General features: G+C 39.0%; 1 protein-coding gene and 1 long non-coding RNA gene across 2 annotated transcripts in view; both read right to left on the bottom strand.

Moving 5' to 3' along the window:
* Positions 1-26,109, bottom strand: part of LOC135254135 (uncharacterized) — a 210,079-nt gene that overhangs the window by 121,416 nt on the left and 62,554 nt on the right. The gene's annotated exons all lie outside the window — the stretch shown is intronic.
* The window catches only part of eif2s3 (eukaryotic translation initiation factor 2, subunit 3 gamma), a 64,136-nt gene that overhangs the window by 4,982 nt on the left and 33,045 nt on the right, over positions 1-26,109 (bottom strand). The window contains exon 12 of the mRNA XM_064334103.1: positions 11,939-12,111. Within this exon, the coding sequence (XP_064190173.1) occupies positions 11,939-12,111 (173 nt within the window). The remainder of the gene's footprint in view (positions 1-11,938; positions 12,112-26,109) is intronic.

Genomic DNA, 26,109 nt, shown 5'->3' with positions numbered 1-26,109 from the left:
TGTGTTTTATAGATCAGCGTAACCAAAAAATTTCTTATCACATTCACTTACGCATTCACTCCGTAGTAGCAGTAAAAGACGCTGCTCCTAACGAAACGTTGCTAATGATTTTTCACAATTTCTTGGAAAATACTAGTATTATTGAGGCATAGCTAAGCCATATGTTTGCTGATAGACCTAGTTGACATCGTTTTTATGGATCAAAACAGAAGCGGATAGGACTGTAATTTACCGTCTCTGTCTCTATGGACTGAACACATAAAATTTCATCATTGCTATGCAAGTATTACTGCTCAAAATATTTCGGTTATATATGTTATTTTTGAAATTGTCTTTAAATAGCTTTGTGGTATTATATAATGTGGATATTTCACACTAATGTAAGCGTTAGTAGTGTAATAGTTTTTGTGATGCATGCAACAGCGAAGACGAGTGTGTTGGAACATTGCCAAAACATGGTGGACGGTTGAAAATTGTTTTCATATGGTCCCATCCCCATCCGTCATTATGCTGAAAAATAGCTAAACCATTTTTATTGATAGTTTTTGAGTTTCTCTGCAAATGTGCGAAGACACGCTGGTATAAGAATGAAGATAAATATAGCCTATATAATCTGTTTTGTTCCGTTGCTACCATAATATAACAAACTTTCTTGTGTCAACAGCTGCAGTTTCTCGCTGCAATTACTAATATTGAATATAAACAAAAGACAGCAATTTATGCTGTAGACAGCCAATCTCGAAATAAATAATATGGTACTCCGCACGCAGCACGCATGTAGCAGGAATGGCGAGTTGATATTTTGTTTTTTGTTTCGTTTTTTTTTTTAATGTCGTATTTACTATTTGAAATATGTATTATAATTCTATCTGTCTCTGAGGCGCTCTGAAATGTGCATTCTCTGCTAAGCTGAGCAATGGATTGGAATATGTGTCTGACATAGTGTTGCACGGTATACCGAAACTTCAGCACTTTTTCGGTACTTAAAGAAAAGAAAATGTTCGGTATTAGAATTTTCCGACATTCGGTAGTTTTGTGTCAAATGTAAAAGCCAGGGAAATGTGTCTCCCGCATTACTGATTGAGAGGATGAAAGGTGTAATTTGTCAGAATCTTTGCTAGATGGCAGTAGCAACTAAGGTAGCCAAGTCAGGTGATCTGCGCTTGTGCATTCAACCTCATTGATACAGCGCAAGCTTCGACTCAGTTCACTTCAGTAGCAATAGGTGTTCTAATTTGGAAATATTTTATTATAGGAAGATGCTGTATTGTTATTAAAATATGCTGTTTTTAGATCCATTTAAAAGTGAAAGACCTGTTTAAATATTTAATTTACAATTGTTTAATTTTTAAAATATATTTAATATATTTTTCTATTGTTTAGTGTTGTAACACTATAGGCTTATGCTTATTAATATGTTGAACAGGCTTCAATGCTTGGACCCCTCCCAACGCCGCTTGTGGCTTTAATTTTATGTGGTACAGTACCTAAATGTGTAATCATTAACTCTCCTATGTTTTTATGTACTCTACAGTATGTGATGTTTTCTTGTATGGGGATGGGACGACATTAAAACAATACTCAACCATCCACCACGTTTTGGCAATGTTCCAGTTGAGGTCACATCCGGTGCATTATATTAAACACAAACACAATTAGCAAACCAAGGAACGTTTACGTTACAGTGTGAAATACTCTCATTATAAAATACCACCAACCTATTTAAAGACACTCAATTTCAAAAATAGCGTATATAACAGAAATTTTCAGCAGTAACACTTACATTTGGACGATTAAATATTATCTGTGTTCAGTAGATAGAGACAGAGACAAAATGAATGCTGTCATTCCCCAGTTCTAAATCTAAGTTAGTTGAGAAAACATATCAGCTAGGTCAATCAGCAAACATATGCCTCAGACATACTTAGAATTTCTCAAGAACAATATTTTCCTAGAAATTATTAATGTCATTGATAAAATTTTGCCAGGTGCAGTGTCTTTTACTGATACCACAGAATGCGTAATGCAGCTATAATAAGACAACACTTTCGGTTACGCTGAGCTATAAAACAGCTATTCCAAAAGTAAAATTAGACATATTATACATAGTTAGAAAGCTTATTCTGTCACCTATTGGAATGATTAATTGTTGATCAAGCCAGATTGTACTACAAAGGACGACAATACTGTAAAGAACATGTGTGGTATTACGCACAGCTATTTTGGAAGGTACCCAGGCGTCACAAATGAGCGTATATTTCACAAATGAAATGTCGAAGACAATATATGACCACTCCGTGGGACATCTCTACACGTAAAACCAATGGTAAGGTTGTATATTTATTCCATATTTAGTCGCAGATATTGACAGTAGAATGACATGGTATAATTTTTTTTTAATTCCTCGTTTATTTCAGCATTCACAGCTTTCACAGCTGTACTGGCATAGCTTCGGCTAATGTTCCTTTATCTTGTTGCTACGACGGAATACAAATTTTTTGTGGTAAAAGAATGGGCATTCTCCAGTGTGTCATGTGTGGGGGGTGTAGTTACAGATGAGACTGCAGGGAGGGCGTGCTTGGTAAATGCACGACCAGCGTGTCAATGGTGGCGCTGCGAAACCCCGTATTCAGCATAGTTGTTCTGAATAGTCTACTAATAAAGCTAGGACATCGAGTTTGTGTTTTCAACTCATAATTTGGTTGCAGGAGCACAGAATGTCTGAATTGAGCAATCTAGGCATGCCGACTTACCGACCATTAGGGGCATTGCGCTAAGTGGTTAATGCTACAGAATACAATTACTTTCTAGATGATTCTGTGCTTCCCCAGGAGAAAGGGGAAGGTGCCCTCACCTCAACCCCATCCAGCACCTTTGGGATCAATTGGAAAGCCAACTGTGAGCCAGGCCTAATCACCCATTCAGAGCCCGACCTCACTAATGCACTTCTGGCTGAACGAAAGAAAATCCCTGCAGCAATGCTCCAGCATCTAGTACGTAGCCTTCCCAGGAGAGTGGAGGTTGTTATAGCAGATACGGGTGGACCAACTACATATTAATTTTGGATGAGACGTTGGATGTGAGGTGTCCACAGACTTTTAGCCCTGTAGTGTACCATTAATGCATGCTCACAGTTGGCTGTATCTTACTCTAAATGATGCTGCCAGTTAGGCAACACAGTACAAATACCACAATTTTGGCCATACAGTATGTTTTTTCCCCGCTTTATTACTGGTAATTTCAAATACTACCTAAAATATGAAACTTTGTGTCAATTAACTGAAATCGTACATAAAAGTATCAAGAGATTACAGACACAGTTGCAATAATGAATAGTCTGAAAGCTGCCTGTGACCAACTTGAGTGGCTATTACGCTGTTAACTTGCACCTGAAGATCACTGCTTGCCAGCTAGGTAACAGGCGGAACATCAAAAACAGTTGCTGAAACCCCTTTACCACTTTAATTCGGTTTGTTCATTTACAAATGTTATCGTGAAATACAATTAGACATAATGGTCCCATTAGCTGTGTATGGGTTAATGGGACTCCGGAGTCTGGTGAAACTGTGCATCGCTGGCTGTCCCATGTGCTAAAATGACCACTGCTATTAGTCAGCCATGGTTGGCTCATGTTGAGCATGGTGGACATTTTAATATGAGTATCAATAAAAGCTCGTACTGTAAACGTTATCACACTGTCTCGCAAGCCAGACTTCCAACAGGGTTGGTCCGTGGGGTGACCATCTGAGACTACCACATTGTTATGTGGCCTTCAATTCAAATAATCCCATTTTCAATTTCCAAAACGCTACAGATTTGTCTACTTTGAAAAACACATGTAAATCAGTTTTCATATGAGCCCCATTGCTTTATCTACCAGTAATAATACGAAGTTTGCAGGCCAACCAATGTAAACAACCCACTGCTGTTTTGCCTTAGCCTATAACATTAACATTTTCTTTTTTTTCCCTGTAATGGGACATTTAAAAATCTAACACCAATGGCTTTCAGTAAAATAAATTAAAACATTTGATAAAAAAGGTTTTCCTATATGCCTCCCTATAACTCAGTTATCATATACAAAAAGAAACTGCGGCCCAGGTTACATGCTATTGAGATAGTGACTGTCCCTCAACCACAATTAAGCCTTGCTAAGAAGCCCATTAGGGGTGTTTGTATGGCTAATCTGCAAAAAATCAGACCGTGTTATTCTACTAATAATGAGGCTGACCAAACTCAGCCGAGCAAAAAACTCAGCTAAAAACTGGATTAATTAATATCAGATGCCCCTAAGGCAACACTTGTAAATTAATTAATTACTGATCACCAAGTTGAAATCTTATGTGTAGCTGAAACTTGGGTTAAAACTGATCAATATATTGCCTTAAATGAATCCACCCCTCCTGGCTACAGCTATACGCACATTTCCCGTCTGATGGGTCGTGGCGGTGGTGTTGCTGCTGTATATAATTCTTATATAATAATCTTCTCGCTACTTTGAAATCCGCCTTCCAGTGTAACTTTTTTGAAGTGCTTGTTCTCAGTTTTGCACATCCGGACAAAAAAAGCAGTCAGTTTTATCCTTGCAATCGTACACAGGCCACCAGTGCCATACAGTGGCTTTTTACTTGAGTCTGCTGATTTCCTTTCCAGCCTGGTTGTTCATTCAGATAAAGTAGTAATTGTAGGGGACTTCAATATTCACATGGATGAAAGTGAAGGTGATCCTCTCAGATCAGCATTCTTGTCCATCATTGGATCTATGGGTTTCGATCAACATATACATCAGTCCACACATTCTCATAACCATACTCTTGATCTGGTCTTAACTTAAAATAGCAAATATAGCAGTTATGCCTACAAACTCTGTGCTATCAGACCATTAAATTACTTTCCAACTTTCACATATCTGTCATGTGTCACCAGATCCTTCATTCTACCTTAGCTGTAAGCTTTCCTCCAGGACTGCAAATGCTTTTATTAATGAGCTCCCAGGCTCATTTGTGCACTGTGGGGATTTTCTTGGCTCCCGCCCAAACGCATACAAAAATGCAAGCATTAGCTCAATTGATCAGCTGACACACAACATAAATTACGTAATTCCCAGAACCCTGGATACTATCGCACCTCTTAAGAAGAGGAAAGTCCGCTATGAGAAATTAGCACCCTGGTACAACGACCATACTCGTGCTCTCAAACAAGCTTCACGCCAACTTGAGCGCAAATGGCGTTCTATTAAATTGCAGGTATTCCTCCAGGAATGGAAAGACAGTCTACTAACTTATAAACATGCCCTCTCCACAGCATGTTCCTCATACTTTCCTTTAATAGATGATAATAGAAACAATCCTAGGCACCTGTTTAACACTGTTGCCAGACTGATCAAGAATCAAGTTGATCCATGCGTCTCAATATCATTTAGTAGCAATGACTATGAATTTCTGAACTCTTTTTCTCCAATAGATCTCACGGAGTTTAATGCCATAGTAAATTCCTCAAAATCTTCTACTTGTCTATCTAGACCCTATCCCTACGAAGCTATTACCAGTGATTGGAACACCAATGTTACATACTGTCAATGCGTCTTTATCATCTGGACACATACCACAGACTCTTAAACTTGCAGTCATCAAACCCCTTCTTAAGAAGCCAAACTTGGATGTGAATGATCTGTCTAACTACAGGCCAATCTCAAACCACCCACTCCTTTCTAAAATACTAGAAAAGGCCATTTCAAAACAACCTGGTTCATTTGTGCACTCCAGTCATATATTGGAAGTTTTTCAATCTGGTTTTAGACCCTCTCACAACACTGAAACAGCTCTGGTCAAAGTACTCAATGACCTACACCTCGCTTCCGACAATGGCTGCATCTCTGTACTTGTGCTTTTAGACTTAAGTGCAGCATTCGACACTGCTGATCACCTCATCCTTCTGGACAGACTTGAAAATCTTGTAGCCCTCCGTGGACAGGCACTCGCTTGGTTCAGATCATACCTATTAGACCGATATCAATTTGTGCATTTTAATAATGATTCCTCTTATCAATCGAGGGTTAGATATCACCATTTTTTTTCAGGCATGAACACGATCCATGGTATGATCATGATTCTTTTTCATGTTGGTTTTTAAGACTATTTTGCAAGTTAATGAACAGTGCAATCAAACTAATATCCATATTTAAGAAAATATTGCCCTTCAAGGAAACAAAACCTAAAAGAAAAAGAACAACAGAGACCATTTGGGCCAAAGTACCAGATTTTAATTAAGTGCAATTCTGCAAAGTATTAAGTTTGTACCTCTACCGCTAGCCTCTAGCTGCGTGGCTGTACCTGAGCCACTCACAAGAGATCCCCTGATTGTTTGGCTGGTGTTTTGCGCCGTGTCAGTTTTGGAAAACCCAAACCAGTTCCATATCACATGCAATTTTTTTTAGGGACCAACTCTTCCGTGGTGTCAGCCATGCCGCTATGTTGTCAAATAAAAAAGGGGGAGGAAAATAAATCCAAGGCGCTACGTACTGTTTGTTATTATTGGTTTATTGGTGTGTCTGTTAGGGGAGGCGCAACAGGGACTAGCGAATAGTGTGATTTTAGGTTTGGCTGAGAAAACAACATTGGATGCCATGTATGAGCGTTGTCAGTGCAACTGATAGAATGTGCAGTTTCCATACTCCCGATCTCTCTGGGAAGGCAGATTGTGGAGACATTTTAATCGTTCACAATCTAATATCGTCATATCGCCCACCCCTAATATAGAGTACCACAAGGATCTGTGCTTGGGCCTTTGCTCTTCTCTATTTATATGCTCCCCCTGGGACAAGTTATTTGCAAACATGGCATTCATTTCCATTGCTATGCAGATGATACCAAGTTGTATCTATCAGTTAAACCTGATTAAGTTGTCCAGCTGTCAAAGATCAAAGCCAGTCTTATAGACATAAAGGAATGGATGACCCAAAATTTTATCTTGCTAAACTCCGATAAGACCGAGATAATGGTTGTGGGGCCTAAGTCCCTGAGATGCAAACTATCTGACTATATGCTTAACATTTATGGATCCTCCATTACTTCAAGTACTGTAATCAAAGATCTTGGTGTTACCTTTGATCCAGATCTTGCATTTGATATACACATTAAAAACATCTCTAGGGCTTCTTTTTATCATTTGAGAAATATCTCAAAAATTTGTAAAATACTGCCCTTACATGATGCAGAAAAGCTAGTTCATGCTTGTGTTACTTCAAGATTAGATTACTGCAATGCTCTTTTGCCTGGATGTGCAAATTTAAAAATGCAGCAACTCGTATTCTCACTAGAACAAGGAGATTCGAGCACAAAGCCCAGTGTTAGCATCGCTTCACTGGTTGCCAGTTAAATTCCGAACAGACGAAAAGATACTACTTCTTACCTTTAAAGCCTTACATGGGCTTGTCCCTTTGTACTTAAATGATTTACTTCTTCCTTCTATTCCCTCACGAACGCTCCGTTCGCAGGGTGCAGGCCTCCTTGTTATTCCTAGAATAGCTAAAAGTACCATAGGTGGTAGAGCCTTCTCCTATTATGCACCCCTCCTGTGGAACAGGTTGCCTGCCCATGTTCAAGGCACAGACACTATCACCTTATTTAAAGCTAGGCTCAAAACATATCTTTTTAGACTCTCCTATATTTGAGGGGCAGGAGTGGGTGGTGGGTATAGCTACGGTGTCTCTGGTGGACTGAATGGTTAGTGCTGTCACTGGATCATCATGGTAAATGGTGTAAGATTTTTAGTTCAACTACAAATCTTCAATACAGAGGTTGTGCCAAAACGCAATACTTGGGCCCACTGATGAAAGAAAGCCTTAGTTCACAGCTCACAAGACTTCAGTATCACTGTAAAGACTGACAGTGCCATATTGATACAATCAGCCGGGAGAGGGAGAAAGGTGAATGAAACTGACTCGGGAGTGATTAACAAAGCAGAGTTGCTAAGGCATTGTGTGACTCTTGACAGAAACTAATCATCTCACTCACCAATCATCACTGGTACCACTAATCAAATCACAACTAACAGCTTAAAAGAAGGCCAAGACAGACAGTCGGGGTGCATTTTGACTTCGATGCTCCCAGAGTACATGCTACGTGTATTTTCTGTTGCTGCCATATTTTGCCAATAAAGACAGTTTCTACGAAGACCAAGATTTTCTCGTCCGGAACCTTATTTTTTCTTACATTGGCGAGCCAGCCCAACGCGAGCTGAAAAAAAAGAGGGGAGATTCCTGACATCAGCTTCCCATACGGTGAGTATCATCTTTCGTGATACAGCTTCCACTTTTAATTCAGTTTCACGTCTTCAAAGAACCTACAAGGAAAGGAGGTTTCCTGACTGAAATTGTTGGTAGTAGTCTTTGTTTGTAAGGTGCATTTTGACTTCGATGCTCCCAGAGTACATGCTACGTGTATTTTCTGTTGCTGCCATATTTTGCCAATAAAGACAGTTTCTACGAAGACCAAGATTTTCTCGTCCGGAACCTTATTTTTTCTTACAATGGTAAATGGACTGCATTTATATAGCGCTTTTATCCAAAGCGCTTTACAATTGATGCCTCTCATTCGCCAGAGCTGTTAGGGGTTAGGGGTTAGGCGTCTTGCTCAAGGACACTTCGACATGCCCAGGGCGGGGTTTGAACCGGCAACCCTCCGACTGCCAGACAATCGGTCTTACCTCCTGAGCTATGTCGCCCCAGTAGTGGTAGTGCTGTGTTAAGCTGAACCTGTCATGGTCTGGTGATGACCGTCTCAAGCCTGCCATCATGGCTGCGTTGGCCCCTGCCTCTGTTTCCCTTAGCTATGCTGCCATAGCCTTATTCTGCCCGGGTTTTCCTTATCGCAAGCAGGCACCTCTGTCTCTTCTGCTCTGCTTGCTAAACTACCATTTGAACCCCCTAACAATGTTTTTTTTTTTTCCTCATCTTCCTCAGCTCTGGGCACCTGCCCGGAGCTCTAGCCCAAGTTTGCTAAGCACCCCCCCAGCCCCAGACCAGCTACAAATCGGTGCCTGCCCGCGGCAGATGGGTTCCCCCTCTGAGTCTGGTTCTGCTCAAGGTTTCTTCCTGTTATCAGTCGGGGAGTTTTTCCTTGCCACTGTTGGGCCACTTACGCTTACTCTTTTGGGGCTGGTTCTCTGTAAAGCTGCTTTGTGACAAAGCTCCTTTGTTAAACGCGCTATACAAATAATATTGATTGATATATAGACAAAATTATAATTTTTAGTTTTTAAAATTTGTATTTGAAAAATGCAAATGTATTTTGTATTTAATGTATTTTAAATACATAAAAAAAGACTGAATATGTATATTGTTAATATACAGTGTGTTCATTTTTGATGTTCAAATTCACAAGAATTTTGTGAATCATTTCAAAACATCTAATGCATCTAATTTGTTTATAAAGATTGTAGTAATTCACGAGTTAATTCATTTGGTGCGATTTAACATTTCATGAACTAATACTAAATTGTAAGTGTGTGATAACCTGTTATACTCCACCACTTTTTCACCCATAATTCCACTTGAGGGCATATGCCCCAATTGTATAGCCTATAACTAGGGAAGGACACCACATTTTTCAAATCTGGTAAGGATTGCATCTAGATTAGCACTATGGAGTAGCCCCAAAAGCAGCTCCATAGCGCTGTGAAGATAGTCTGCTATATCGGGATGGCAAGTATGCCATCCCGCCAAGTTACGCCTTGGCGGGGGTATGCCCCATACCTATACAGCACCGAGAGTTTGGCACTTTTCAGGGTTCCCCACAGAAATAACCACAACAGCCACAGACACTCAGCCCTTTAAAAACATTAAATTCTGTACATTCACACCCCATTTCAACAGACAGAATTCATAAACAACTTCACATGTCCACACACTAAAGCCCCAAACTAAGGGGATTTTGCATTTTCTCCTTCTTCTCATTCTTCTTCTTCTTTTTCCTGCCGCCTATCTCATTAACATCATGTCTCCCCATTGGACATTTTACCGATACCAGCCAAATCTTCACCTCCACGACCCAATCAAAAACTCGCATACACACGCAAAATACCCATAACTTTTTACTCTGAAACATTTCCAGTTTAAACAACTAGTCTGCTGTGGCCTAGTGGGCAAGGTCACAGTCTTGGGAACACGGGGTCGTAGGTTCAAGCCCAGCTAGGAACACGTTTCTTTAACCTGCTTTTACCCTCACTAATAATTGTCTACTACTTCTCAATTATTGCTTTTGCACCATATCTACCCGCTGTTCACCGAACGTATACACTGCATTATGATGTACCGTCTGCACGTTCAGTTATTAACCAGCTGCAATATTGCAAAGCCATATGGATTCAATGGGAGCTCTTCTGTGCTTACTGGCCTGCATGCAAGGGCCAAGTGACTTGCAAGAATTGAGGAAATATTGGGTAACATTGCTTGGGAATATATCTTATTTAATTTTGGTGAGGCAAGATAGCCTATATTGTTTGTAGTACCGTAACTTGGCGTCATTTTGATATCAATACTTTTAATGGCAGGCCTGGATTTTGGCAGTCTGAATGAATGAGTTATAGACGGTGTATCTTGTATGTGTGAGTAACTTGGCATTTTTGTACGTTGAAAACGTGTTTATGAGATTATATATACTGTATTTATATACATACAAACATACACTACATGGTCAAAAGTATGTGGACATCCGAACGTCACTTCTGTATGTGCTGACTGAACATCTTATTCCAAAACCATGGACAGTAATATGGAGCTCCTGGACGTTTCCACTTATAAAATACATAACAGCACTTAGAGTTGCCCGGGGCAGCTCTAGCTGGGCAGAAATTTGAAGAACTGACTTATTGGAAAGGTGGCATCCATGTCATGACTGTGTCACGTTGAAAGTCAGCAAATTCTTCAGCATGACCAATTCTAATGCCAGTGTTTGTCTGTGGATAGCATATGGCTGTATGCTTGATTTTATGGAGCTATTAGTAATGTGTGAGGCTGAAGTAGCCAAACAGACTAATTAGAAATGGTGTCTACATAATTTTGGCAATGTAGTGTACATATCTGCAAATAAATATTGGCTATTTATCGCCAACTACTTTGGCTGATATCGGCATATTGCTCTTCCTGTTCTGCTAGATATCGGAAAAATTTGAGTCGATCAACCTCTAAAGAAAAAAACCCCAGGAGGGGGTTTACAAAAATTAACCATTTAGAACATCATTAAGAAGAAAGAGAGCAGTTCATGACAGAAGAATTCTCACCATAATAAAGAAACACCTGTCTGACCTGGAGGCCAAAAGGAATTGCCCAAGATCCAAAGAATACCCCCCCCCCCAGTTGACTTTCGTAAGCCTAAGTTTTGGCCTATGTCTCTGACCGTTTTCTCAGCCTCATAATGGCTTCCTTGACTTTTATTGGCACAACTCTATTTCTTATGCTGACAAACAGCAATAACAGACTACAAAGGCAATCAAAAGCCTAGAATCAAGACACTATTGTGAAAGCTCTCTTATACTTGCACTAAATAACCAATTGAACACACCTGACTAATCAGAAACACCTGTGAAGCCATTTGTCCCAAACATAATGGAATCCTGTAATGAAGGGGCTATGTATAAAAAAATATGTTATTTATACATAGTGAAACAGAAATGTACTGAGATACCCTTTAATAAAAGCTGAGAACAGGCATTTTAACCACATATGAATTGTTTGATTACAAATCTAAAATTATGGAGTGCAGAGTAAAATCAAGGGAAAAAAGGGATTTGTCCCAAATATTAGGGAGCTCACTGCATGGTTAATGACCCAACGTGTAGGACTGTAGTGTAGGGGTGATTGTGATTTTGGGTGAAGCAGAGAAGGTGTTAGAGATGTGTAGAAGTGGGGGGAGGTTTTAGATGGAGGAGCGTTACTCACCGCCAGTGTTTCTCCACTCTGCGACTCAGTGCAATCTTCTCACCCACCTCTGTGCACACAGGGCTTGTCAGAACAATCTTGGCCAGATCAGCCTTCACTGCGCTGACCCGTCCACCCGTGGACAGGGAGCCAATATTGACCATCAGGACCTCGTTTTTAGACAGTTTCTGCACCTGGATACAACACATTACATTACATTACATTAAAGGCATTTAGCAGATGCTCTTATCCAGAGCGACTTACACAACTTTTACATAGCATTTTTTTTTTTTTTAAACATTGTATCCATTTATACAGCTGGATATATACAGAAGCAATTTAGGTTAAGTACCCTGCTCAAGGGTACAACGGCAGTGTCCTGCCAGATACTGTAAAAAATATGGACAAAGCTACTGTGACGTCACCCATTGACTCTCCGTGGGTCTCTAAAACACGTTTTGAAGCTCAATGGCGGGCGCGGCCATGTTGTCGATTTGGAGCCAAAACCATAGAGTTAAGCGGTCTTGTGATTTTTACAATGTGATTGACAGTCCGGTGCGGAAAAGCCCATCAACCTGAACGAACGATTGCAGAACGAGCTTGAGGCTAGCTGACTGTCTGCCGTTATGTTTTAAAATATATTATCAAATGTTTATGGAGTTTAATTTCCATCCGTGACCGTACTGTGTCATGTAATCACGTTATATGTATGACATTAATAATACAATTATGTTCAGTTATCTTCAATTTATGTTTCTCAGCAAAACGAATATGCCTAGCTAGCATATCAGCTTGCCACTGAGCTAGGTAGGCTATCCGTGGTTAGCTCACGCATTAGCAATATGAACCACAGGAAAAGAACATCGACTACACTGATGGTCAATCAAGCAGAGATATGTAGGCTACTGGTGATTTGACTAGGCTAATTTTCGTATAACTGTCTGGTAGACCTGCTGTTAACCGAGCAAGTTATCGTCGTAGGTTTTCGCCACAGTCAGTTAATGAGCCAGTAACTGCACTAGGCTACTCCATCGCCGTTTGTGGTGTTCACTTGCTGGGTGACGCTAGCTGACCGATCGTTCACAAGTCACTTTCTACCGATTAAAAATTAACTGTCAGCGGTGATTTAACAAATCTACCAAGTATTTTAATAACTGATCTGCAGGCGTGTAGCCTAAATATGACAACGCACTTTGTACAGCAAGTTTTCCACCTGGTGCATGAAGACAAAAATAATGTACACTGAATTTCTAATTATTATTAGGCTATTATTTTTTTCTTGTAAATCATCAAAACCAATGGAGAAAAGCCAATATACGCAAGGAGCCCCCAGGACCGATTCTGAGAACCACTTAAATGCTCTTGTCGGTCTCTTAAATGCTAAAAACATGTTCCTTTCTAAATGCCAGTCTTACAAAGATGGTTAATTTCATTAAATTCTGTGTGTGTGATTTCATCGTGTGTTGTATGTTATCCAGCAAACAAACCTTAAGAATCTTAATTCGCTTCGTGAAACTGAAAAAGTGTTTATCCCAAAATCGGGATTATATTAGCTTTGCCACATGCGTGAAGCATGGCCCAGGTAGACATTTACGGAATGTACATGACTGACAAGCCGTCTAACACGTTTGACATATTGAATATTTGCCGGTTAGGGTTAGCTAGCTAGTCAAATGGCTGTTTTAGCATAGGCTACCGGACTACCAAATATAGCAAGCTGATTACGCTTTCTGCCAACTAATTATTTGGTTAAGTAGGCTAAAGGAAATAGTAAAAATGACTCGGCTACCGAAAATCTTCAGAGGAGGATTATTTTATGGTCGTCTAGTGCAGCTGTAAATAGCATACGCCATAATGAAATCACTACGAAATGAGATGCCTGCATTTTCTGACTTCGCACAGGTGGACCGTGGTCGGAGCCGCAATGTCAAGGCCCAGAGGCGCCACCGCCCACCCCAGTGACCATAGACTGTAGCCCCTACTGTAGCTTAGTCCTCTGCACTAATCAGGAAGTGACGCAAACTGTACCTCATTGGTCCACAACAAATATTATAACAGTGCCCAAATGACACAACAAATCATGAAATCGACCCATGGACAGTCATAAGACGAATAAAATACACATATTGTGACTATTTGTTCTCATGAGAAAAAAATATTGACTTAGTATTTTGACCGCATTTGTACCGTAGACTTACATGGAAACCGGATATGAAAACACCTATACTGGAGTCAACCGTAGTGGCGCTAGTGAGCAACCAGGAACAACAAGACCAGGAAATGAGCTTCAAAAACGAAGTCCGGTTTTGGCCGCTTGTGTCCTACCCAGGAATCGAACCTATGACCTTTCACAAGCCCAGTTTCTTACACACTTGTGCTACAGTGCTGCCCACACAAAAGAACTAGTTAGAAATCCATTCATAATTTTTTTGCAGGTGATAACTGCACATTTATGAGTGTACAAAACAATGATATAGCACAACACCACAGAAATATGTTACTGCTGCTGCATGTTATGTCTAACTGCACTGAATACAGCATGTCAAAGTGTGGGAATATTGTTCTCAACCATCATTAAATGGCAAGTTATGCATGGAGGACTGGTGAGAAATGTGATAATTGTCACATGCAATCAAAGAAGGCTAAGGGATGACTGAAACTCAGATGAGAAAAGTCCTTTGGAAAATTGATGAATGGATGAAGGAGCGGAGAGAATTTTCTCAGCTAATTCAGGGTTCCTACTGAAAACTGCCACTTGGTAAGTTAAGTGGTGTGTCACTTCTGAAATACAGGACAGCCCTGAAGTAGTCAAACACACTTATTCCGGAGTAATATAACACATATCCTGACTTTGAGTCACTTGAAAAATAGCTGTTCATATATACATGGGCAAAAAAATGGGCCAAGCCCAAAATGGCAAAATATTAAGCTTTAAATGGTCTTAACAGCAAATCATTGGTCAGAAAATTAGCAAGAATTAAACAAATACTCCTGAGACCTCCTGTGCCACCATATGCTCATTCACTTTTGCAGTGAACTGTTTGGGGAAAAGCTAGAAGGGAAATTCACACTTATATAGTCTTCTTGTACACAAAGGTAAAATCAAGATAATGATTAAAATGTTTGATGTAAAATTCAAACTAACACGTCTGGGTGTACAAAATTTTCCAAAAAAATCTTCTGGGATGTTTATTTTCTTAAAAGATTAGTCATTATTTGGTTATCTGCCACACCTGATGCAGCCCATCAAGGTCCTGATAACAAGCTCATAAATGGAACCAGGATTGATAGAGCAGGGAGAAATCTACAGTATTGTTGTGTATTGTGTTGTGAGTCCCACAGTAAAGGAGCAAGAAAATCTTCTCCAAAAAAGGCAAAATATCATGCAGGGGTTGCTGTCAGATCATCATGGTCTTCATCATGGTAACTGTAGCTATTCTGAAATTTACAAGACCCTAAATGCAGAGGAAATCCCTATTTCTCTATCAGCTATTAAGAGAACAGGCCATTGCTTTGAAACAACAGGTAATGTTGCCAGAAAGAAAGGATCCTGAAGGCCCAAAGCCTCATCATGCAGGGATCACCACCTGCTGAAATTTACAGTTCTCAAAGACAGGAAAAAAAGCCTACAAAAACTGTCAGCAGAATTCAAGATCTCAGAAAACAACACTTTCGAGAAGAACAATAACCAGAAGGTTATCTAATGCAGGTTTTGTGTCTAGATGATGTTAAAAAGCCATTGCTGTCTCAGAAAAACATCAAAGACAGAATTACGTTTTTGGCAGAATATGGAAAGTTTGATTCAGAGTGGTTCAGCAGAGTTGTGTGGAATGATAAATAACGATTTGAGTTGCATGGTGATGCTCCAGAGAGGTGTCTTCAAAGATCTGGTGAGAAATACAATGAATGTGAATGCATCTCTACCACAGTTAAGCATGGGGGAAGAGGTGTCATGGTAATAATAATAATAATACATTTAATTTGTAATGCACTTTTCATTAGAAATAAATACCAAAGTGCTACAGAGTAAAAATGGTGGGGAGCCTTTTCAGCTGCTGGTACTGGTGAGCTGCTTCACTGTGAAAAGTCAATTAATGCTTTGGAATACAGGAGAATATTGCAGAAAGGCTTGCTTCCCACAACTGAAAAGTTGTTTTCTAAAGAAGAACGATCAGATGTTATTTTCCAACAAGACAATGCTCCTGCCCACACTGCAAAGACCACCAAAAAGTGGCTTGAGAACAAGTCCATCAGGCTTTTCATTCGCTAGAAAAGGCTCACGATAGCATGTGTGTTTGTGTGTCAGAGACAGAAAGAGAAACGTTAAGCATAGGTCTGGATATTATGTGGATTAGCTGGTATGCCCCATTTTATGAGAAAAACCATTTTCACTTGCTAAAACAATGTGTTCACTTAAATGTATCTCCAAAAACAAAAGTGCCAGTTCAGGTACATCTTTTTATGTTAGAGAATAGCTTAAAGCCTATGGAGTAACCACATCACAGAGCCATGTGAACATGACAAACCATTGCTTTAGCCTATAATATATAGAAATATCAGCAGCCTATCAGACAGAAATATGCTCAGAGAACTGAAATAAAATGAAATTAAATTAAATAAAACTTTTATTTTGATGTCATTGCAACCAAATAAACTATATACGACAATAATAAATGATAAAATGAGAATGAATGGACATTACGTCTATACTACAAAAACACAAAAACTAACTTTATGATTATTATTTTTGCCATGGACAGAATGCTTACAAGATATTGAACCAGGTGACAAACAGCCTATAAGTGACATGAAGCCCATTCTAACAAATAGTCTGAAAATAACTGTAGGTTCTATATTTCCTGCAAAACAATGGTTATATACCAGTAGTTATAACAGTAAAGAGAATGTAGCCTACAGCAATGTTTGTACTTTATTACACAAACAGTAAAGCAATACATAAGCTATGGGAATAGCGGTACTCACATTGGATTCACAAGTGTGAGTATTTTGAATCTATGGCTCAGAAGTTGCCATAAGTAGGCAGTTTCTTTCTCATTTCATTACATTTACATTAGTCATTTAGCAGAGGCTCTTATCCAGAGCGACTTAAACAACAATTTCCAAATTGAAAACGTGCGCGACATTACACCAAAATCCAACGCAACATTTCCACTGCAGTTTGAGCACCACGTCGGCCTGTCGTATAAAAGTGTGGCATTGCAAATAGCAATTTTATCCATATAACGAATGTATAAAAAAGAAGTCCAGATGTATTGAATTTCACCACTACCATTACAATTATCGAAAAAACTTACAAGACATGGGTTCTTGCGCAATGGTTCAATGGAAACCTGGTTAATGGTGTTTTCTTGTACATGATTTAACTGTAATGCGTAAGAACAAAGTGTGGCATGCGGTGTGCGCAGCGCTTGCAGTAGGCTGGAGCCCACCAGGATGTGGTCCTGGGGCACTTCTCAATTTTCAAAGCCTGGCATCCTAGCTGGGTCTTTTTGCACGCATCTTTATTTATAACAGTACTCACGTAAAGCACCAAATTTCCAGGGTTTCTAGAATTTCTGCGACTTCTGAGAGTGACAAATATTTTCAACATTTGGAAAAGTGGGAACACTTGTACTTTTTAAATCCCAATTCACACATGGTTGCACGAGAATGCGTGAAATGGCCAAACTGCATGACATTCACTCAAGCTCAACGGTGAGAGCTGGCAGCCCTACAGTAAATCAATGGCAACATCCTCTTCTTTTTTTCAGAAATGTAACCATACAAATGGAGTTACAATGACTCGGATACTACAAAAAAACAAAACGGTAATTCTAACGCTGGGCACCCACCACACGCGTAGCGTAAGCGGCGCGTAAGCAGCACGGCGCGGCGCGTAGCGTGTCTCCACTGGTTCCGTTTGTGTCCCGCAAAGGCTTGCTTAAAGCTCTATATTCCTAGTAGCTCTCGCAGTCTGCAGTGGGATTACATTGTGTATTTCACGTTTGTTCACGACTGTTGATTATGGATAAGTGAATACTTGGTGAGAGACCTTTTTCAGTCTGTTAACATGGTAATATTTTTTAACACATGTAAATACGTGAGAAAGTAAACGCTTTAAAGAATTACCATAAGATTAAATTGCAATGTAGCCTACATAATAATCAATCTCAAACTGCATTAATTTATTTGCTTGGTTAACAAGCGTGCCAACTTTATGAAGAATATGTAATGATGATGATAATAATAATAATAATAATAATAATAATAATAATAATAATAATAAAATCAGTTAATCGTCAAAAAGATAGCCTAACCGTTTAAACTTGAAGGGATATGAACACCACAACGTCATGAACACCGGAAGCTTTGAAGTACAAGTGCAATAGGCTTGCTTACAACTTCATTTATAAAAGAGGTGCATTTTCATCGGCAAGACCACTAAATCTGATTTTTTAAAGCTCTGTGGATTATCTGATTTTATTAACAAGCCCTTTTTGAAAGCACGGCGAACGAAGACATCGGAAAAGTCAAAGGCTGAGCAATGGTTGGTTAAAAACTACCTTCCAACACTCAAGCTAACAAACCGCTGCTCGGTGCATTCACTTCTACATCATTCAATAGGCTACGTCTTTCTGTGGTGTATTTTCAAATTTACCCCGCCCCCTCCGCAAAATAAGATAGCGAAACTAAGTTTGCCTTTTTCCCAGGTTCCAGTTTTAATTTTTTTTTTCCTGCCAGGACAATAGAAAAACGAAAAGGCTTGTATTTTTTAGCTGCTTATAAAATATCTGGTGTTTATCTGGTTTTATCTTGTTCTCCACTACTGCAAGAGGGAACTAGGGACACACCCCCAGTAATATAAGGATGAAATATAAATCAGAGCATGTATACCTAGCATTTGAGAGCATATTTCTGTGTATAAACAGGCCATCGTGACGCGCGACAAGCCGAAAAAATAGAACAGAAGAAAAACTACGCTTCAGTTCGCTTGTGTCGCGCAAGCTTCGCAGCCGGTTCGCGACGCGTTCACATCTGGTGGAGACGACGTTGCCCGCTGCCGTTGTAATAACAGTACTTCAACTACGCTTCAGTTACGCGTAGTGCGCTCGCGGTCTATACGCGTGCGGTGGGTGTCCGGCTTAAGCATCTTCATTTCAAGCAACCTATGTTTCTAAAAATTTAATGGGAATTTCACTTTATAACACTTCTGGGGTCATTTTCACACCTACCCGGGCTTTTTGTGCACCCCAGACAGTTTTTAGGTAGCTTGCCTCAATATTTAGATATTTAGTAGGGCTGTTAATTGATTAAAATCTTTAATTGCGATTACTCGCACGATTGTCCATAGTTAATCGCGATTAATCGCAAATTAATCACACATTTTTATCTGTTCAAAATGTACCTTAAAGAGATATTTTTCAAGTGTTTAACCCCTTAAGGCACAAGCCAAATCTTGCCAATCCTTAAAGCTTTATAACTCCAGATGTGAACACCGCAGAGACTTGGCTTAAATGAAGCAAGACATTTGTAAAATTTACAATACTAACGCAGATTAGTTTATATTCATAATTTTGGAAGAAATAAAGTGCCACAAATGCAATTGTTTTGACAAAAAATCAAAAATAAATTTGCACTTTAAGTTTGCAATGAAATACTGAGAGATTGCATATATACAGGAGGTTAAACTATACATGTGCTAGGTCAAAAACTTATTGACCACAAGTTCATAAAATCTAAGGGTAGAACTACTATAGATGTATGAAGCAAAAAGTAAACAGTGTACCCAGCGTCTCCAAATCTATCCAAAATGTCTAAATTATGCATTGCTGTAAATCACAACATATTCACGTATTTCACTACAAATCAACTGTTTTGACAAGAAAATCACTGTTGCATAATTTTCAAATGGAAATGACAAGCTTTCAGTCAGTACAGTGGTCTAAAATAGCTAGGTGTCCAGAAACATATCCAAAATCTCTCCAAAATTGAATAAAATGATTTTTGTCCATTATAAAGCATATAAATGAGCCCCTTATGAAGGTTTAAGATGAAACACTGCTATCAGATAAAAAAAAATAATGCAAAAATATTGTCACACAAGGCGGTACAGTACCTAAATGTGTAATAATTAACTTGTGTGTATTTCTATACTCTGTACTCTCGTATGTTTTCTTGTATGGGGATGGGACACCATGAAAACTATTTTCAACCGTCCACCACGTTTTGGCAATGTTCCAACTCTGACGTCATCACTGTTGCATGCTTCACAAAAACTATTACACTACCATATAACGCTTACATTACAGTGTGAAATATTCACATTATATAACACCACTAACCTATTTAAAGATACTCAATTTAAAAAATAACGTATATAACCGAAATATTGAGCAGTAATACTTACATAGCAATGATGAAAGCTCCTCTATGTTCAGTAGATGGAGACAGAGACAGTATCAATGATACTGTTCTATTCGCTTCTGTTTTACTCCAGAAAACAATGTCAGCTAGGTCTATCAGCAAACATATGGCTTAGTTATGTCCAGAAGTCTTCAATAATAATAGTATTTTCCAAGAAATTACTTGATATCGTTGACCACGTTTCGTTAGGTGCAGCATATTTTCTGCTAACATAGAGTGAATACGTAAGTGAATGCGATGCTAAGAATATTTTCTGTTACGCTGACCTATAAAACGCTATCCCAGAAGCAGAATTACACATGTTATACATCGTTAGAAAGCTTATACTCTCACCTACTGAATAAATGAATTGTAAATAAAGTCAGACTGTACTAAAAAGGGCGAAGACGCCGTAAACAACAGGTGTGGTGTTACGCACAGCTATTTTGGAAGATACCCAGGCGTCACAGATGCGCCTATATTTCCCAAACGGATTGTCCAAGACAATATATGACCACGCAGTCTCAAAAGGGACATCTCTACATGTAAAACCAACGGTAAGATTGTATATTTATTCAATATTTAGTCCCAGATATTGACTGTAGAATGAGATGGTATCATTTTAAAAAACTCGTTTATTTCGTTATTCAGTGAGCAGCGTTTTCACTGCTGTATAGGCATATCTTAGGGCTATTGTCGGGTTTATTTTATTGCTATGACGGAATATTATTTTTTAGTCGTGAAAGTATATTTTTATGAATTCCAATATAGACAATATTGTCCATTATGTCAAGGGTGGGGGGTGTTTTGCAGATGAGACTGCAGGGAGGGGGTGCGTGTTAAATGAACGACCAGAGCGACAATGGTGGGGCTGCGAAACTCCGTTTTCGGCATAGTTGTCGTGTATCGTCTACTAATGAAACTAAAAAAAACGCGTTTCTGTTTTTATCTCACACTTTGGTTACAGTAGCACCGAATGTTTGAGTTTAGTAATCTCGGCACACCGGCGTGCCGACCACTAGGGGCTGTGCGCTAAGAGGTTTATACTCTTATCAACATGGGAGTGGACAAATATTCTTGCTTTATGCACATGTATGTTTATTTATTATTGGAAATCAATTAAAACCCAAAACAATGACACATATTGTCCAGAAACCCTCAAAGGTACTGCATTTAGCATAACAAAATATGCTCAAATCATAACATGGCAAACTCAAGCCCAACAGGCAACAACAGATGGGCATACTGACCTGCTAAATTTAACATTACTTAGTAATATGAATACTCACACAATGTAGTGTGTCCAAATTTACGCTTATAAATGTTCACTAACACATCCCGTTTTTTTTTAAGCATTAACACAAAACGATGGACCTCAATGCATCGCAACAACAGACACATTGTACAAGAGGTACATTGGTCAGCTAAATTTTCTATTACTCAAAGATCATTCCCTGGATCCCTCGCACTTCTAAAGCAAATCACACAAAATAGTGTCCAACCTCACATGGGGAAAATAAAGGCTCACAAAAACATCCCCTTCTACTATGTGGGATCAAAACAGGATGATACAAAATAAAACAAACAATAAATAAAGTGAGCAGGAAACAGTGGAAAGGGAGTATAATACAGAACTAGGACTCTGTATTAGGATATTGCAGTTAGGCTATACTTCCATTTCTTTGGATACAACAGTTAGACTATACTTCTATTTCTTTGCACCGAGCCAGTTGCTTAAACAGACAAGCCTGTTTCCATTGTCGGACGACAGGGGAGCTCCCTTCTTCGGAACAATATGCCCAGACAATGAGAAACTGCGTTCACGCTGTTTTACTCAAGAAAACATGGATTCCCACAGAAAACACTGCTTTATTTTATTGTTAGAGTATATTAAATGAAACTAGTTAGGCTGCAGTAGTACTGAAATGTAAATATAGTATCACCGTCAGGTGTTTCGTTATCATTAGCAGCATTTATTTGGTAAATGGTAAATGGACTGCATTTATATAGCGCTTTTATCCAAAGCGCTTTACAATTGATGCCTCTCATTCGCCAGAGCAGTTAGGGGTTAGGTGACTTGCTCAAGGACACTTTGACACGCCCAGGGCGGGGTTTGAACCGGCAACCCTCCGACTGCCAGACAATCGGTCTTAACTCCTGAGCTATGTTGCCCCTTCTGAGCAAAATAACGTTTTCTAGCTAAGCCGGCTAGCAAAAGAAGTTGCTGATGGATATCGTAACTTTCAAATTTCACATATTGCTATAATGAATGGGAAAGAATAAACGATACTAACGCATATCACATAATCACACACCCACATGAAAATGCATGAAAAGCCTAAAACCACCATTTTTCTTTCTTACCACGATCTACAAATGCCGCCATTTATCTTAATGTGACATTACCAATCTGGAAGTTGGAAAAACTCAGAAATGATGCTCAAATTTCCGACCTATAATTCTGAGTTCTACGACTGTTCAGTTGCTTTTTTCATAAGTCGGACCTCGTTTTTTACTAGTTTTGAGTTGTTTTGAATGCAGCATAAGGGTCGGGCAAACGTTCATCATAACAGAACTTGCGTTAACGTGCGTTAAAAAAATTTGTGGCGTTAAAACGAATTTGCATACGCCCACATCAGAAGTCGCGCAATGATATGCATCCTCGAGTTCGACACTAAACTGCCTGGGTCTACTACCTGCATTTGTTAAGGAAAGCAACAAAACAGCGTAAAATATTCACATAACAAAATAAAATAAAAAATTAAGGGCGACACATTCATTAGAAGCACAATATCAGTTATGAGAAGCAGGGACGTGTGTTTACAATGAGTCTAACGTGGAGTGTGATGTTGAATGGGTTTCTATTGGATGGGGGGGGGGGGGGGGGGTTTGATTACAGGGGTATATCTAAATACCTAAATATTGAAGCAAGCTACATAAAAACCATCTGGGGTGCACACAAAAGCCTGGGTAGGTGTGAAAATGACCACAGAAGTGTTATAAAGTGAAATTCCCCTTTAACTTTTCGAGTTGAAACATGCTCGGGAATCTCAACGATTAGGTAGCCTACAACAGCCCTGATATTGCTTCATGGTTTCCAACCTAACTTTCCTTCCTAACAGCTGTTTTGCTTCACACAACTGTGAATATGTACGCTATGTTGCCCCTCAGCATTTTTGCTGGAAATGCTGAAGGACAACGCTCTGTCATATTAACCCTAAATACACAAGGGACACTTACAATATGATCAAGTAAAGACAACATTTTGTTTATAAAACAAAATTATAGTGATCATGCTTCCTCCATTATAATGTTGAAATGCAATTAATGCAATGATTTAATTATGTTTTAATGCCTTTTTAACATGTCTACTCATTGTTCAACCCACTTAATTAAGGTGACAATGGGCTGAGTGTTGCAAAAATTGTCATGTATAGGCCTACGTGTCATCAGCTTCAAGTGTTTCCCCAGCCACAGGTGATGCTGTGTTGTAAAATAAATTGACTGGTAGATGGGATCATTTACCTATTTTTGGAAGCTAAAATACCATGGAATTACATGCTTACATTATAGCTTAGAATGAATTCACTTGCAGCAAATGGAGAAGAAGACTGCTGTGCTAATCCTGACGAATCGTCGATACACGTCCCCTTAGCGGCTAATACTATAGCTGGGTGACATCAGACATATTTCCACTAATATAAAAAAAACTCTTCAGGGATAACAAGGAGAATTTTTCTACATAACTAGTAACAGGGTGTTATTTTTATATACGGTAGCAAATATGTTCACACTTTGCTGTCTTTCACGTGAACCCGGTTCATAATAGGTGCTTAAACTCTAAAAAGCTAATGTTAAAACATATTTACCTTTGTACTTGTACAGGTATGGCGACAGAATTTACAGCCCTTTTCTAATTTACTCTTTGTTGTAAACATTGTAATCTGGGGAGTTAAAGTAGCCTGTGAGTGAAAACAGGTGACTTTGCCATCTCTCTTCTATTAACTTCAGTCGCTTCTGCCCTCAACTGGCAGTAAGCAAACCTGCTTTATCAAATGTGGAAGTTGTTTTTGTTTTTGCTTAGAGACTATTGAAATTCCTGGGACGTGAACATAGGACAGATATTTTTGGGGCATATACAGAGGGCTCCAGAATTATTGGCACCCTTGATAAATATGCACAAAAAAAATGCTAAACTAAAAAATAATAGTTATTGACATAAGCTTTATTTTCCAACATGTGTAAACTAGTGTGCTTGATTAATGATTCATTGGAATCAACCAAAGTCTTACATTTTTTAAATAAAAAAATATTTCCCCAAAAAACAAGTTCCACAATTATTGGCACCCCTGGTTTAATACTTTGTGAAAACACCCCTGGCAATGACGACAGCCATGAGTCTTCCTATAATTTGTGAAAAGGTTAGAGAACACATTTGGAGGGATTTTTGACCATTGCTCCATGTAAAACTTTTCAGAATCATTTATATCTTTGGGTTTGCGCTAATGCCCCCCCCCCCCCCCTTCAGTTCAGACAACAGGTTTTTGATGGAATTTAAGTCTGGAGACTGAGATGGCCATCGGAAAACATGGATGTTGATTTCACTAAAGCATTCTGTTTAGATTTTGATGTATGCTTGGAGTCATTGTCCTGCTGGACAATCTACCTATGACCAAGTCCTAGCTTCTTAGCAGAGACAACCAAATTTTCTGCCAGAATTTCCTGGTACTTTGCTGAATTCATTGTGCCATTGATCTAAAATAGTGCCCCAGGACCACTGCCAGCAAAACATCTCCAAAATATCAATGACCCGCCTCCATATTTAACCGTAGGTATGAGGTGCTCCTCCTGTATGCATTCCTTTTTTGCCGCCAAACATGTCGATGGTGTGTATGGCCAAAACGTTCAAGTTTGGTCTCATCTGACAATAGCACTCTCTCTTGAGGTTTGGCAAGCTCCAGATTCTTGGTTTTGTTTATTGCGCTCAGTAAGGGCTGTCTTTGTGCCACCCTTCCAAAGAGTTAGTTGGTATGGAGGTGCCATTTTATGTTTTTTTTAGACTCGTTGACCACAAGAAACAAACCAATCTCTGCAATTCTTAAACAGTGATCCTTGGGTTATAAATGGCCTCCCTTCACCATCTTCCTCACCGTCCATGGGGACACCATGCACTTGCTTCCTCTTCCTGGCAAATTTGCAACCATTCCATATGTTTTACACCTTTTTATTATTGCCCTTACAGTGCTAAGTAGTATGTTCAACCGTTTATGTCTTTTTTTGTACCCATTACAGGACTTGTGACGGTAAATTTTCATTGGTCTCTTGAGTTGACAGTTATTTGGCTTTTCCCATGCTGATAGATGACAAAGGGATTTTGTATGCTTGTTACCTCATTTTTATTCTCCAGTGAAACTGGAAGTGATGGAATGACACAATATAGTTCCTTTAGACTGAGATGAACTAAACTAAGTAAAATTGTATTTCCAATGTCATTTTGTTTGATTTTACTTACAATAATTGTTAGGGGTGCCAATAATTATGGCACCTATGGTTTTCAGAAAAAAATTGATTACTTAATAAAGAAACATTGAAGCATGAGAGTAAATGTATTGAAATAAAAGTATATCGTTTTCCCATATGTTTGAACATAACATAGATTATTATCAGTGTCATTTATTATATGCAGCCTTTCTTCATTTTTATTAAGGGTGCAAATAATTCTGGAGCCCACTGTATAGCCATTTCTGGCAGGCGGCTTTGAGGGTAAATTGTCTTTTAAGACGTAAAAA

This window comes from Anguilla rostrata, chromosome 4 (genome assembly GCF_018555375.3).
Source record: "Anguilla rostrata isolate EN2019 chromosome 4, ASM1855537v3, whole genome shotgun sequence".
Lineage (NCBI taxonomy): Eukaryota > Metazoa > Chordata > Actinopteri > Anguilliformes > Anguillidae > Anguilla > Anguilla rostrata.
Note: the sequence above shows the minus strand (reverse complement) of the source record. Positions and strands in the feature narration are given on the sequence as shown.